Genomic DNA, 15904 nt, shown 5'->3' with positions numbered 1-15904 from the left:
AGTCTTCACAGAAAAGAATCAAGTTCATGTTCTAGTCGCCCAACCCCTTCTCCTTCCCATGTTTTATTGTCCCCGTGTAAACTGTCTGCTTGTTTTGCATGAACTGGAGCACAACTCTCTGTGTGTCTTTCGCTTGTGATAAAACGTTGTGTCCGTTGTAGAGTAGCCTGACTCATATGGTGCTTTGATAACAGGAGAGACATTGTATCAAATCTCTCCCTCCAGATGGGGGTGTGGGATGCAGGGCGGGTTAGCAAGAAAAACTGAGGAAGTGACAAAGAAAATAAGTTTTACATGAGAATGAGAACAGTAGAAAGTCATAAAATGCCATTGCACTTTGTGTCTCTGACAATCGAAATAGATTTTCTGAAAATGACTTTGCTTTAAAATTCTTAAGGGCATGATAATAAGCATCTCACTCAAGTTATTATTTTAATTACTCTCAGTGAGTCACTCTAAGGTGGTATGTGCATCTCTGAGACACTTTAAAAAAAATAACCTGTTCATCATTTGTATCTCATTTCCTCCCACCACCACTGACACCGCCACCGAGCTCCACTGTGGCTCGCACGGGACTCTGAAACATCTGCCTTCGTCGTGTACTTAGTGGGTGTTTGTTGAATGGATGGGTGAATGTGGTTAGGGTAGAGCGTTTTGTGAGGAATGGCAAGAGTGAGATGGGAAGGTAGTTGAGACGCAGGATGTAGTTCGGGGGGAAGGATGGAGAAGAGCAGTCCTCATGCTGGGTTCTTTGAATTGGTCCCCAAGCTTTCTTAATATTGACCCTGATCAGTGAACACATTTCAAGTTTAATCCCTACTTTCTACGCCAGATGCAATTCCCAGGATCAGTCATTGAGTGAATAAAAAGATTAGAATCTACAGAAATAGTGTCCACATCTGCCTTTCCACCCGTTATTTCTTGACTCCCTTGCTGGGTTTCTTCCATCCTCAAGTTTTCAAGGACATTGCTTCTCTTAGACACCTTGATCTAGCTACCAGTTCTTTAAAAAAAAAAGAAGAAGAAGAAGAAGAAGAAAAACCAATATTCTGCCTCCTTCTGAGAAATCAGAACCACACAGGTTATCAAAGGAGACAGAGCCCCCACTGGTGAACAATCACGTGGCTGCATTGGCTCAACACCAGAGGCACATTCCGGCACCTCCTTTCCAGAAACACCTGTGTTACTTACATCCAGCAAGCAGGCAACCAGGAGCAGCAAACATGTCCCAGCACTGCATGTCGTGCACACACAGCGCACATGGACCCCCTCACCCACCCCCCACGGCTTCCTCAGGGACCCGAGGACGTGAGACTCTCCGTGCTCCGTTTGTTTAAGCCTTAAGGGAACATTTATTACCCTCAGCTGACAGTTGCTTAAACGCAGTCTTGTAACAGCTCAACTTGGATAACCCTCCTGATTTCTTTTTTCTGTTCAGCAAAACAGAATGCATCCATTTAGAGATGACAGACGAAGTAAATCAATTGAAGAGAGAGAAGAGGAGTATCAGAGAGTGAGGGAGAGAATATTTGCACACGATGTGAGTAGTTGTTTTAATTGCCTCTTTAGCGTGGCCCCTCCATCAGCAGGAAGGCAGCCTCAGTCCCCAGACAGAGAGCTGGCAGGGACGAAGGAAGCTGGAGCCAGGGAACCAATCGATCTGCAGCAAGCTCGAGGTGTTTCTGGAAGAGGCCCCGGTTCAGGGAAGTGATGGAAAAGGAGCCAGGGGTTTGAGTGTGTTCCTAGGATGTGACCTGTGTGGGAACTGAAGTATCATTTTGGTTGGTTCAATAGACCTTCAACGTGGAGACTGGTTGCTAGCTTTGAAAAAAAGCCTCCACGTCCATATTAGCGAACAGAAACCACTGTTGACATTTTCCATCCACATTGTGCAGTGGAATTACAAAAAAGAAACAAGCGTCTGCTGATCACACTCACAGAATTTTCTGCATTTATTTATTTATTTAAGTGAAAGTAGGGGAGACAGAGAGACAGAATCCTGCATGTGACATGACTGGGTTCCATCTGGCAAGCCCCTACAGGGTTGGGGATGTTCTGCCTGTCTTGGGCTATTGCTTGACAACCGAGCTATTTTTAATACCTGAAGAGGACGCTCCTCAAAACCACCCTCAGTGCCAGGATCAGCTTGCTCAAACCAATCCATCCATGATTGCAGGAGGGGAAGGGCAGAGGAGGAAGGGATAGAGAAGCAGACGGTCACGTCTCCTGTATGCCCTGACACAGGACATCCACACGCTAGGCTGATGCTCTACCACTGAGCCAACTGGCCAGGGCCATTTTCTGCATTCTTACTCATTTCTTTCATCCATTTCAGATCAAACTAGTTTTATAAACAATTTTCAAAGAGATGATACATCAACTTCTTTTGTTCAAATCCCCACAAATAAGATGTGGAAGGGATTATTTTTATTCTTTTACTCACTGTGATCAAAATAAAATGCAATTAAATGATATAAGAAGTTAATAGGTTTTTTTTTTAAAAAAAAAAAGCTGGATTTAATTGCAAGAAAATGGGCAGGGCAGCTCAGCTAGTGCCCTCGCTGTCCCGTTCTGTGATGTCATTTGTCAGCCTCCCAAAATGTCGGGCCCTTCTTTCTGCAGCCATAGGGGTGTGAGCTTCTTTGTGTAGACTACTAGGTTGGGTGGGGCCTCCGACCACCTGTTGTGATTTGCTCCTGGAGGCTATTGCAAAGCCAGCCTAGTGAGCCAGGCTCCAGCGCTTAGCATGGAGGAGGACGGCTGTCCTCAAGGTTTCAAGCCCACGCCGGTCTCCCTGATCCTGCAGCAGGTGCTGGATCCTTTACTAGGAAGCTGTGGAGGGAAGCAACCCTCCCTGCCTTTCTTGGATACATGAAAATTCAGTTTTGATAATTGACTAATCGGGCTGAGAACTCTGGAATTGGGAGAGTGGGAGAGAGGAAGATGGAGGTAGCCTTAGTTGGATGACGTGCTGGTGCACATTCTGGGAGATTCTGTACATGTCTGGAAGACTTAGCAGGCGTCCCCAAACTCCGGACCATGGGCCGCATGCGGCCCCCTGAGGCCATTTATCCAGCCTCCCGCCACACTTCCGGAAGGGGCACCTCTTTCGTTGGTGGTCAGTGAGAGGAGCACTGTATGTGGCGGCCCCCAACGGTCTGAGGGACAGTGAACTGGCCCCCTGTGTAAAAAGTTTGGGGACCCCTGACTTAGAGTCTTATTATGGTCAGAGTTCTTGCCGGTGCAGCCTGGCACATGGGAGGCCCTCGGGTGTGGTTGCTGGATCCCAGGAAGAAGTCGTAGGAAGACCTGGGCTAGTTGCGGGAGTGTGAGGGTGCCTCCTGTGGAATGGGGGGAGCGTGGTGGCTTGGTCGTGTCTGGTGGCCTCCATGGGGAGAAACTTTTCTGAAAGCCAGTTCATTTTGTATTCTCTCTCTCTCTCTCTCTCTCTCTCTCTCACACACACACACACACACACACACACACACACACTCACATACACGTTTTTCCCTCTTGACTCTGGTTCAGGGAAGTCATATCATTTATGAAGGGTTTGTTATACTCAAAAGCAAATACTAATCAACCAGTTGATGTGCAAACAACACTATGGTTTTTTCACCCCAAGGTTGTGCCACATTGCCAGACACTCAAGAGCTAGGTGACAGGAACTAATATCGCTGACACCTGCCTGTTCTTCACTGTGCCATCCCACGTCTGGAGAGGCCATTACAGGGAGGGAGGGGTCAGCGTGGCTTCCCTACATCCCTATTAAGGAGATTAATAGTAAGGGACCTGGGCCCCAGGTTCAAAATTGGAGGCGAGTGTTGGGTTTAAAGCCACTATGGCCATATGCTGTGTTAACATTTTTTAAATGTTAAAAATAGATTTAAAAGTGAGAAAGCTTCAATGCCACACTATGGTCATAGCCAGCCCGTTCCATGAAATCACTCGACAGCCATCTTTAAAAGGCTCTGGCTCCTTTGCTCTGTGGGAATGGAAGTGTGAGCCCCTTCGATAGGCTCTCCAGTGGCCAGCATTTCTGGCTGCACTAATTCCAGCTTGTTTCTGACACGACTTTTCACCTGATCTCTTAGGGCAGGGCTTTTTTCACTGGCATCCTGCACCCGGAGGGCACTCCTAGAAGGGCTTCAGAGATTAAATGAAACTCCAGATATCATTCGTACAATATTAGATTCATGAGGATATGTGCACTTTTCTAAGGGAAAGGTCTCTAGTGCTCACTTTTTTCTTATAACTTTTTATCCTCCGTTACAGGCTAAGGGCTGCTGCTCTTTTGGAAGGAGAACACATGCCCAAGTGTCTTCCTCCCTAGTCCAGTAACTCTACAGAGACAGTGCAGTCATGCCCCTGGCATTTCCTAGTTTGGCTACCTGTTGCTGCATTAAAAAAAAGTAATCCCCAAATTTGTCAACTTAAAACGAAACAAAATACTTCTTATCTAACTAACACTTTCCATGGGTCCGATATCTGGGAGTGGCTTAGGCCACCGATTCTGGCTCCGGATCTTTCCTGAGGTCCCAGGCACTCTGTCCGCTGGGGCTGCAGTCTACTGAAGGCTTGGCGAAGTGATTATCTGCTTCCAAACTGACTCACATAGTTGAGGCTTCTGTTCCTTGCTGGTCAGAGGCTGGAGAGCTCAGTTTTTACTATGTGGACCTCTCTGTAGGCTGTTGAGTGTCATTAAGACATGGCAGCTAACTTCTCCCAATGCAAGGAATCCAAGGGAGAAAGAGAGATGGCTCGGAATGGAAAACACAGTCTTTTTGAACCTAATCCTGGAAGTGACATGCTCTCCCTCCTGTTGTATTCTGACGGACGCGCACTCCAGCCCTGGTGCAGTGTGGAGTGAGAGGTATACTACTACACAAGGTAGTGAATACCAAGCGGTGGGAATCATTGGGGGGTCACCCTGTGTTAACGGGAGGTTACTGCGACCTCCTCTATTAACACAAACTCAAGGACATAAGAGCAACATGAACTTTCTTAAATACATATATAATAGTAACAAACCTTTCTATCACTTATGCAAAGACAGGACACTTTAGGAACCCTTCATCTATGCTTTTCCAGATTCCCAAATGATTGTTGCTACTGCCCAGACTGTCGAGGTCCCCAAGATGGTAATTAAACTCTGTGGAGTCCATTATAAAACAAATGCAAAGAATCCAGCATCAGGAAAGTTGGTTACGGACATCTAATCTTTTTCTTAGCTGGCCTTTAACTGAGTGTTTTCACGATTTAAAAAAACTGAAGTAATGAAACCAACTTTCTTTGCTAATGTGAAGTAGTGAAGTCATTCAAACAGGTGGAAATATTTATAAACCTCCGCAGCATTTTTTTTTTCCTACTTGAAATTACAATAGAGAATTTTAGGGAAATGCTTCCTGGTATTTACACTTTAGCAAAATTCAAATTTATTTTAGAATCGGATGTGTTCTCGATAGGTTCCAAATGGAATGAATCTTTATTTCGGAGGTGTTTGTGTGTGTGCTTCTGTACGTAGGCGCATAGTCAAAATGGGCGGGATACTTTGGGATTTTCTAGAAACCAACTTTCAAATTTAGTTTGAGAATTCTGGTACCTTGAGATAAGACAAAATTATTCGTTATCTGAGAACTAAATTGTTGTAAGCCAGAGCACACAACAATTTAGTTCTCAAATAATAAATAAATGTGTTTTGGAAGTCAGAAGTGTATGAACTATAAAATATAACTTGTATTTTCTTCAGCTGGTTTTATGATCAATCAATCCTGTGCAATGTTGCTAGTTTGGGAAAGGTTATGTTTATACAGCAATATATTTGAAAAAGACATGTTTTGCCTGGAGGGTAATTTCTGAAGGATATCTATATAATGTATAAACAGAGACTCAGGGAGGGGTTCATCCTTTTTGTTTGTTTGTTTGTTTGTTTTTTAAATATTGGGATTCCTCCTCAGTGGGAACCGAGAGAGGCACACGTGCCACCTGGTTGCGGGTGGGACGTGGGAGAGAATTCTGTAACCCATTAGGCAAAATCATTTTCTCCTTAAAAATAAAAAAAAAATGAGCCTTTTATATCTGAGAGTACGTGACAGCTTTGAATGCTGCATGAATTCCTGTGACAATTTTATCTTTCTCTGCTATTAAACTGTGCAAGTTATTAATACTGCTTTTCTTTTTTAAAGTTTATATTCATCAGTTCCTGAATCATGGCCATTTCTGTCTTATTTATGAAAACGTGGTGGAGGGATGATGAGATGATTTTTTTTATATAACCTTTCCACAAAAGTCAGAAAAACACTTGAGATACGTTTTGGGGAAAATTATCTTTGACCTGTAGATGCTTTATTTTTTTTAATTCAAAGAGTTCGGGCTGACTTTTCCCAAAATGCTATTAGATCCACGAGTCTGAAGAGGTCAGAATGTCTTTAATCAACCCTTTCAACATAATAGAGTCTCAGGATTTCCGAAACCCAGCCAGAACATTATAAATGATACTGACCTGTTTCCAGTGACAAGAGCCGAGACATGCCAAAGAGTTGAATTCATAATGTATCTCTGAGACAATCTTACTTTCTGTCACTTAGCATGACTTGACTCAAGCCAGTAGCCAAACCAAACCAAAGGACATCAAGACAGTAAGATAGCATGTACTGTAAACAGACCTTCATAGGAATAATGTCAGTGGCACACCATTTCTGTTTCTCTTTATAAAACCAAATGTCAAATTTAAAGAACCAGATATTTTCCTAAAAGCCTTTTTTTTTTTTTTTTTTTTTTTTTTTTTGGTAATTGTCTGAAGATGTTGCTTTTTGCAAAGTAAGGTTTTGGCATACTTGGTGTTGAGGATGCACGTTAAGTGCACAGAAATCAAAACAGGAACGGTGCTCCAGATGCCTTCACTGAAGTGCTCTGACCACCGAGGAGAACATTAGGACCAAATCTAGCCCTTTGGCTTAGTGGAAGGAAACGATTCACGAGGACAAAGTAACAAAAAAATCAATATCCTGCCCACCTCTCTGAGCAGTGGTTACATTAGTGGCATGTTTGAATTCAAGAATTTGATATTGAGAGGTCATTATTATAGTTTTAGTTTTATTTTATATTAAAATAGACCTGTTAGGGCTCTATTTATTCCTTTAGCAAGTTATTTATTTGTCATTTAAAAAAATCTACATTATAAGATGGTGTGCATATATATGTTTAGAAACTCAATACTTGCAAAAGGGTTTTATGTTAATTCCTAAAAACAGTCACTATATTATGGGACCACAGCACCTTATTGTGTGTGGACTGCTCTTTTTCTGTTTGCTAAAATTTAATTTGACCTGCCCCTCCTCCATGTAATGATAACGGAATTTTATTTTCCCTACGTTGTCTATATACAAGGAAGTAGAGAAATAAATATATACTAGGGAGATAGAAGCTAAGAAGAAAGTCATTTGGTTTTCGGCGTGAAAAAACTAAGAAATCTTATATGGAATGTGACATTTTTTTTTTTATTATTAGCTTCATTTTGTTTTCACTTGTCTTCTGCATCCCGTTCCCCACCCTTCCGATTGACCGATGGCCTCTCCTCAGTTCTGAGAGTCCTGCCGTCAACCTGTGTATTCCGTGCAAGTGTCTCACCGCCCGGTAGTAACTGCAGGATTGTTGCTTTGTGCTCTCCCATCCTGGGTTGGATCGTGCCAAGCCTGCACGCTCTGCCTTGATTTTTGAACGTGACACATGGGCTCTCCTGGATGGCTGCCTCTCGCAGCCCCAGGGGGAACCACCAGCTCAGGATCCGAGGGTCCCATGTTTCTCCAGCCGTTTCATTCACAATGTCTCTCTCCTTCTGACCTTGACGCTGAACGGGCACAATGTAGTTGAAGCCCAGAGGTACTGTGATGGACAAGTACTGTGTGCTGCATGACAGTGTTTCTACTATAACTCTAACCGATTTCTTTTCCTTTTTTATTTCCTTTTTTTTTTTTTCTATAAATGGTAGATACTTTTCTTAATCTTTTCCCCCTTGGACGGGAAAGATAGTGTTAAAATCAGGCCAGGATTTGGGATCCCTCAGCATACCCAGAACGTCTGATACAGTGCTCTTTCTTTATTTTTCAGTCAGTTTGCTCCCAGGAAAGCCTTTATATGGAAAACAGGTAAAATGAAATTTGCTTTTTCATGTCTTTAGAGGAACAAAGTGTGTCGTGTGTGTCCTGTATATTCATAGATATATATTTCTTTGTATATAAGTGTGTGCTTGAATATATGTATAAGTAAATACATATATCTGTATGTACACACATATATATATGCACCCATATGTGTTATTTAGCATGTCTAAAGTTTATTTCATTGAGGGGGAAATCTTCTCTCAGTTACTTCCAAACATGAGTTGAAATGTTTCCCTTTTTTAAAGTCTCAACTTCCGATTCTTTCCAGTTTTTTCAACAGTTGTAACTCCTATTCCCTTCACCAGGCATCAAAAGTGTTAACTGTTGAGATTACACAGGAACTTGCAGTTTCATTGGCTTATTGAATAGGGTGCTAAAAGTACTTGTATATTTGGCATTATTACCCACTTCTGGTGCCCCGTAACTATAGATAGCTATACAAATAATATTTTGAACATTATTGCTTTAAGTTTCTCATTCTAAATGATCTAAGTCTTTATAAAAAGACTTAACTTGGAATTCTTATCTAAACTGGTCTGGCTATAACAGGACACCTGCCTTGGGGGTTAGTGGGAGGAGGTGATCATTGTGAAATGAATGGGTTATCAAATATATACAAAGTCTTAAGCATAAGAGCAGAAAATTTTCACATTTAATATATACCTTATTTAAATAGTTCTAAACTGATGTCGGTATTAAAATGCTCCGTTGAGTTAATTACAGATTTTTAAAGGGAATTAAGGATTCCACATCTGCTGTACAAATGGGCAACTCAGACTAGAAATATGGTATCCATTTTAAAAGTGGTGGTTAATTCTATTTCAGGTGTCAGCTTAATGGGTGGCCCCTATAAAATTGATTAAAATGCAGGCTGTTTGATTAAATTTCAGTACTTAGAGAAAGTTTAAATAGGGCACTAGAAATAATTGGGAGAGGGGGAACTGCCACAATTCATATTAGCAATTAGAAATCTTCATGTAACTATGTCCCTCAACTGAATAGGCTTGTTTTAGAAAAAGAGATGAAATTAGAAATCAAGTCTACATTGGACATTCAAAAACAACCTTAAATATCCATGCAGCTTCAGAACAGTATTCCTCATTGACATTAAATTGAAGAATCCACGAGCGTTAACATCTTAGGGATGATTCTGAACAATGCCAAAATGTTATATCCTTACTGAAAAGATTGAGCATTTATAATTTAGTTTCGTGGGAAATCTTATTTTCTAGTTTTCTAGCCCATCATTTTTCTCTACATTACTCTCTAATTTTATTCATTTACTTGGGTTTTGAAAAAAATAAAAAAATAAACACACTGCTAATGGACTTGTGTAATGTATTGTCCTTATATTCAAATTAGACTGTATCCATCAGTACAATAATTGGTCACATACATGCATTGCAAATACGAATAAGTCTTGATTTTCCCATAAAGCAAAAATGTATTGAGTGAATTCCTTATAAAAATAAATATATTTCTTGGATACCTGCCTTTGTAACGTCAATAATTTACGATGCTCAGGAAATAAGGAATGACTTTAACAATACTCAAAGAAACAAAAAAGCACAACTAATATATTTAATTAAATATCTGTTGTGGCTATATTATTTCTTTTCTTTTCCTCTCCTCTCCCCATTCCCTTTATTTGCTCATCTCTCCCTTCTCCCTTTCCTAGTATCCACATTTGAATCGTAGGGTAGGGAAAAATCATGCCGCCATTAATTTATTTTGGCAAAATTCAATGTTACACAAATAAAACAGTACACGGGGTTGTTTACAAGACAGGTGTGTTATAGTAGAGTGCACGTCCATTTATGACCCTTAGGTTTTATATCATAAAAATGATGTTTTTCATTTCCAGTAGGCTCTTGGAAGACAGTAACATATGCAATGAGACCTATAAGAAAAGACAGCTCTTTCGGTTGGTATGGTTTACTTTTTTAAAACTGTGTTTTCAGATTATATGGCAGAATCAATGTTAAATATAAGTGTATTCATGTAAAATATCTCTGCTCGTGAAATAAAATGTTTAGTTATGTCTTTGTAAAGCCTGTTGCAGAGCTAATGTTGAAGCCATATTGGATTATGTGAGACACAGGGCCGGGAGACCATACTTTGATACAATCCTTTAGGGCTCTTCCTCTGATTTTTTTTTTTTTTCTCAAGGGCTAACTTTGGAAGCACACTGATTTTTAACATTCCCAAAGCAACTTCGGTGAATTACAGAGTTAAAATTTCTCTGACAGATTGCAATTGTTCATACTTTGCTGACACCAGAAACAAATCAATGATAACTCTATTTGAGTATTTGATTTTAGCTACTACTAACCATCATAATATTTCAAACAATAATTTTTTTACAAGCATAGATTTTATTTCTAAAGGAAAAATATGAGATTGCTACCAATTATAATAAACTACTTAAATCAAGATCTTTGTGGGATATGGGTAATGGATGACCTAGATATATACATATATATAATTATCTATAACATGCAATCTTAAATTATGCTATATAATATCACTATTCTAATTTAGTAACTATAATATAATACATATTTTTAAGCTGGTAGCTCTGTGAAAGCAGAGGGATCCTACTCATTTTCTCACTACTTTATTAAAACTATCTCTAACATTCATTATGAAAGGAAGGATGTACACAGTCCTCATTTTGTTCTCCATACCTAATATGTATGTGTTTTTGTGAATATTAGGGTTTATCTCTGTGGTAGGACAGGCAAATTAAGCATACAAAACCCTTGTTCACTGAGAACAAAAAAATACCAAGAAAAATAAATAGATTGTGCATTTAGAAAGTTTCTCTTTGCAGTAAATCTAAACTTAGGACCTCATCATTAGAAAAGGTAGAATAATTTGTTCCCTTTACATTTGGTGGAAACAACAAGCAGTCTTCATATTTTCAGGCTGACCTACATAGTCTAATGCCTTCCCCTTGTATTATTGGAAACTTTTCACACTTAAAGATTAAGAAAACAACCTTGCATTTTTCCCTTAAAGGCCCAAAAAAGGGTTCGAATTTACCAGTACTCATGTACCATGACCTGGTTTGCTCAGGCAATATACACAAAATGTGGGTTCTCGCCCCTTATTGGCCAGTTAGTTTTACGTAGCACCGTATCTGGTCCCTAGTCAGCACTACCACTACCATATCCTCAGGTCAGCCTTCCCACATAGGGACACTGTTGCCAACTCAGATCACCGAGCCCAGAAACAGGAAGATGATTTAGCACAAAGCCATCCACACAATGGTTAAAAGAAATTAAAGGGTACATCATACCTTACTTGGGTAAAAAAAGAAGAATGTCATGTTCAGACAAAAAAGGGAAACAAGTGTTATCAGTTATGTTAACTGGCACAGAAATGGAACTTAGTGTATGTGCTTTGTAATTACTCTGGGATCAAATTCTAGTTGTGCACAAGAAGGCCAACTCCCCCTGATGGCCAGATATCTCATCCCCGTTGTCTTCCTGGTTTCCAATAGGAGAGAACCAGGACTGGACTCAGGAGGGGTGGGAAGGCGCTGGAGGATATGTCTGTTTGTGTTAAAGAGAATAATTAACAGAGCATTATAAAATATGATCCACTGTGTAAATATCCAGAGATAAATTAAAATTCGATGCGTTATTTTGAATTTCATTAATGCGAAGTCTCTAGTGAAACAACTTTAATCTCCACTTTTAACATGCCCAAATATTGAGTTAGGACAATAATCTGAGAAGTAAAAGAAGTTAAGGAAATCTTACATTGCCTTATTGGCCAGGGTATGTGGCTCAATTCTAAAGGAACTGCCCAGTGTTCTAGAAACAGCTCTGTTTGAATGAAAGGTACAAACGGCAGGACCCTAACTTGTACCCAGGAATAGTGGTGAACACCACCTTTGCATAGACAGGCATTTAGAGGAGGCTGGAGCCCTCTCAGGGAGGTGCAGAGTTCATGGGGAGAGGGTATCATTGAAACAGAATTAGTTATCCTCACCGCCACATTGAGAGCTTCCTTCTGATGCATCCTATTTGGCGAGGTCAGAAACTCCCCAAATCTTTTCCTGTAATAAACATTCCAAGTTTGCTACAACTGAGATTGTTTTCACATCCTTTGTCCATTTACAGTTGCCGAATAGTATTTAGGCAGGTTTTGTCAAAGGTGGATCAGATTAATCAGAGTTAAATGGGACAAGAATGAAGTTGGATTTGGAGATTGAAAGGGGGAGAGTCTGGAATAGGAAAGCTACTAACCTTCCTAGAAGAAAAGAGCAGTTCCCCTCCAGGCTGCCTTCTCTGGCTTTCTTAAATGTCAGAGGATTTTTAAGAACTAAAGTAAGTCACCTGTCCGCTGGTGAGTGTTTGATACTACTCACAGAGTTGTCTTTTTTTAGATGGTCTTGTTTCTGAAACCACTCCTCCAGAGGTCCTTGAGAACAGAGGATGTTTGTAAGAAAGCACTGACAAAGGACAGTAGGTCAAGGAGGGCTTTCTGTCCTGTGTGCTTTCTGTTCCACTTTCTCCTCTCACTGTACAAAGCTCCTATCACAGATTAGCTATTTTATTTTTTTATTCTCCTTTGGGTCTGCTTACCTTCTCCCATCTTCATGAAATAAAAGAAAAAGTTTAGTAAGTCAAGGGGAAGAAGAATATAAAATTTTCTGTGTACCTTCTGTCCAGTTTGGTTGGTGCATGTCTCAGTCAGATATGCATACTTCTAGAACCGCCCAGTCCATTGTCTTTAGAGGGGGATATATATTAATTATCTTAGTGAGAAAATGGGGAGGCAGAGACAGACTCCTGCATGCTCCCCCACCAGAATCCACTAGTCAAGCCCCCCACTAGGAGGCGATGCTCTGTCCATCTGGGGCCCTTGCTCCATTGCAACTGGAGCCATTTTTTAGCGCCTGAGGCAGAGGCCATGGAACCATCCTCAGTGCCCGGGGCCAACTCACTCCATCGAGCCATGGCTTTAGGAGGGGAGGAAAAGAGAGAGAGAGAGAAAGAGAGAGAGAAGTGAGAGGGGAAGGGGTGGAGAAGCAGATGGGCTCTTCTCCTGTGTGCTGTGACTGGCAATCAAACCAGGACATGCACATACCAGGTAGACGCTCTACCACTGAGCCAACTGGGCAGGGCCTTTAGAGGAGTATTTATTAGCAAAGCTACTGATCCCATCTCTGAGATTTGGATCAAGATTGAGTATGTCACGTGGCACAGAGATATGAAAATAGGGGTTATATCTATTGCCCATGATTGATGTCCCCTTATTTATAATCCATGAGAATCTAAGAATATTTTAATGGTCCATTATTTCCAACTGCAGAAAAAAACTTTGAAAATATTCAGTTACTCTTTAAGCTGATTGGAAACCAATGAAAATGCAAATTTCATCTACTTTCTTCTGAAAAGACATGCGATTTTGTACACTGCTTAGAGATTCTCTGGAGTCTTCCAAATTTATTTCTGGCTACTGACTCCAATCCATTCACTCTTTTTCTGTTTGAATTTGGAACAAATGTGTTATTTCACCTATGGAATTCTTTTGTTGTTGTTGTTGTTGTTATTTCCATTGATTCCCTTGGTGTTTCATGTCAGTGTAGTGTTTACCCTGTTGTTATTATCACAAGCTTTTCCCTGTGAAAAGGATTAAAAGGCTCTTCCCTCTGCCCGTGAAGGTTAAAACTCACTGGCCAAAATTGTCACCATAGGTTAACAGAGTAATCTCCATGATTTCTGTACTGTCTGTCAAAGCCTGCATGAATTCGGATATAAATCTCATAAATTTAGAAAGTGAAGTAAGAAAAGGCTTTTCTGGAACTGTGTGCATCTTCCCATAGTCCAGTTACTTAATGCGGAAGGGAGCGACAGAGCTCTGCACTCTGCTTTGAGGGTCATTCGGGATCCTAGGTGTTTCTCAACCTTGACTCATTGTTGACTTGGGTCAGATTTATCCTCTCTCTACTCCACAACAGAAGTTTACAATTCTATTTTGTACCATGTTTTTCTTACTGTTTCTCCTTCATCAGCAGAGGGTTCATGTGACATGTCTAGGTTTGGGTTTTTTTGTGTGTGTTTGTGACATAAGTGTCCTGTGTGATGTGTTACCTGTCTGCCCATTGACGAGGTATTTGTGGCCCTGTTAGTGAGGCGACAAGTTTAATGGAAAGGTTGACAAGAAGGAGCTTGTGTAGAGGATTCTTCCAGGAAAGGTGTCCCACTCTGTGTCCACTCTGCTCACGGATGTAACGCTGCCCCTGTGTGTTTTTCTGACGGCTGTGCTCCAGGGGCAACAGAGACAGCTCGGGGAGAACGTCCGGGAGCCGGCAGAGCAGCTCGGAGAATGAGCTCAAGTGGTCGGACCACCAGAGGGCCTGGAGCAGCACCGACTCCGACAGCTCCAACCGCAACCTCAGGCCCGCCATGACCAAGACGGCGAGCTTCGGGGGCATCACGGTGCTGACCAGGGGTGACAGCACGTCCAGTACGAGGAGTACAGGGAAGCTGTCCAAAGCAGGTAGTTAGTACTGAAGGGCTTTATGTCTTGTGGTTTTTTCTAAATTCTGCCCAAGCGGTGCAGTCACCATGCCATCTGACTCTGATTTAGCTAATGATGACATTAATTACTAGCAAGATTGAGGTCAGATGATCAGTTTAAATACCAATACTGCCTCTTGCTAGCTGTGTGCCTAAATCCAATCATTAACCTCTTAAATATCCAGTATCCTTATCTATGAAATGTAGGTGATTAAATAGACGATTACTCTAACTTCCCTTCAGTAGACTTGTAAGTTTAATTTCAGTCATTTATATAAAAATGGTTACCATGACACCTGCACAGGGCAACTACTTTATAAAGCTTAACTTTTTGAAACTGTAATACTGTGAGCTGTTTCTTCAAACCACATCATAAGCTGATGAATAACAGTAGTCGTTTCCACTTGTGCTTTGGCATACCGTTAGTTTGATCCTGGGCAAGTGAGTTAACCCGTTTGTGCCTCAGTTTTCTCATCTGAGAAATGGGAATAATAATAACACCAATATTGACAAGTTATTATTAAGACCAAGAATTAATATTCACAAATTAGCCCTCCTCACTCACCAGTTCCTGTTTATGTTTATTATTGTTGTTTAGTGTTTTCATCGCTGCTTTGCAGATAAAGAGAGTGAGCCTCAAAAGGTTCAGTTTCTAAGTAGCCTGGTTTATGCATCTGTTTTTTGCTGTGATTTTTTTTTCTTCTAAGTGAATACTGATCTTTTGAGTTGGGCAGTTCATGTTCGCACAGACAGCCTCTGAGAGATTACGATGACGGGAAGGTTTAGAACTATTAAATTGAAACCACTTTAAATTGGTGGAAGCATCAGTCACGGTGGAAGCATCAGTCAACACCACAAGGTTCATATGAGTCTGCAAACGACCCCACATGGTCTCCCATTGTTAGCTCTTCTGTCGCCCAAGAAGCCCTCCCTCACCGTTGTTTACAAATTGCTTTCAAATGTTTACAATCAAAATATCGGCCTAAAACTCTCAGGGAGGTAAGAGATGACCCTTCAGTAATAGCACTTCATAAACTTAACATTTTTATATCATATTTATTTATTGTGATTTTTTTTATTGACTGGATTGCGGTGACATTGGTTAATAAAATTGTGTAGGTTTTTAGATGTAGAGTTCTATACTACATCATTTGCAGATGGTATTGTGTGTTCACCATCCTGAGTCAAGCCTTCTTCCATCACCAT

The 15904-nt window shown here is 40.8% G+C and overlaps 1 protein-coding gene across 14 annotated transcripts in view; it reads left to right on the top strand.

Annotated features, from left to right (window-relative positions):
• Window positions 1-15904, top strand: part of ARPP21 (cAMP regulated phosphoprotein 21) — a 160680-nt gene that overhangs the window by 72831 nt on the left and 71945 nt on the right. For 11 of the 14 annotated variants that reach the window (XM_066350874.1, XM_066350873.1, XM_066350875.1 and 8 more), the window contains exons 11-14: window positions 1439-1540; window positions 8110-8147; window positions 10027-10086; window positions 14449-14678. In XM_066350874.1, the coding sequence (XP_066206971.1) occupies window positions 1439-1540; window positions 8110-8147; window positions 10027-10086; window positions 14449-14678 (430 nt within the window). The remainder of the gene's footprint in view (window positions 1-1438; window positions 1541-8109; window positions 8148-10026; window positions 10087-14448; window positions 14679-15904) is intronic. The other 3 variants (XM_066350885.1, XM_066350884.1, XM_066350886.1) reach the window with 3 other exon arrangements.

The sequence above is a fragment of the Saccopteryx leptura genome, chromosome 10, assembly GCF_036850995.1.
Source record: "Saccopteryx leptura isolate mSacLep1 chromosome 10, mSacLep1_pri_phased_curated, whole genome shotgun sequence".
In the NCBI taxonomy this organism is placed as follows: Eukaryota; Metazoa; Chordata; class Mammalia; order Chiroptera; family Emballonuridae; genus Saccopteryx; species Saccopteryx leptura.
The sequence above is the reverse complement of the archived record's forward strand: the minus strand, read 5'-3'. Positions and strand labels throughout refer to the sequence as shown.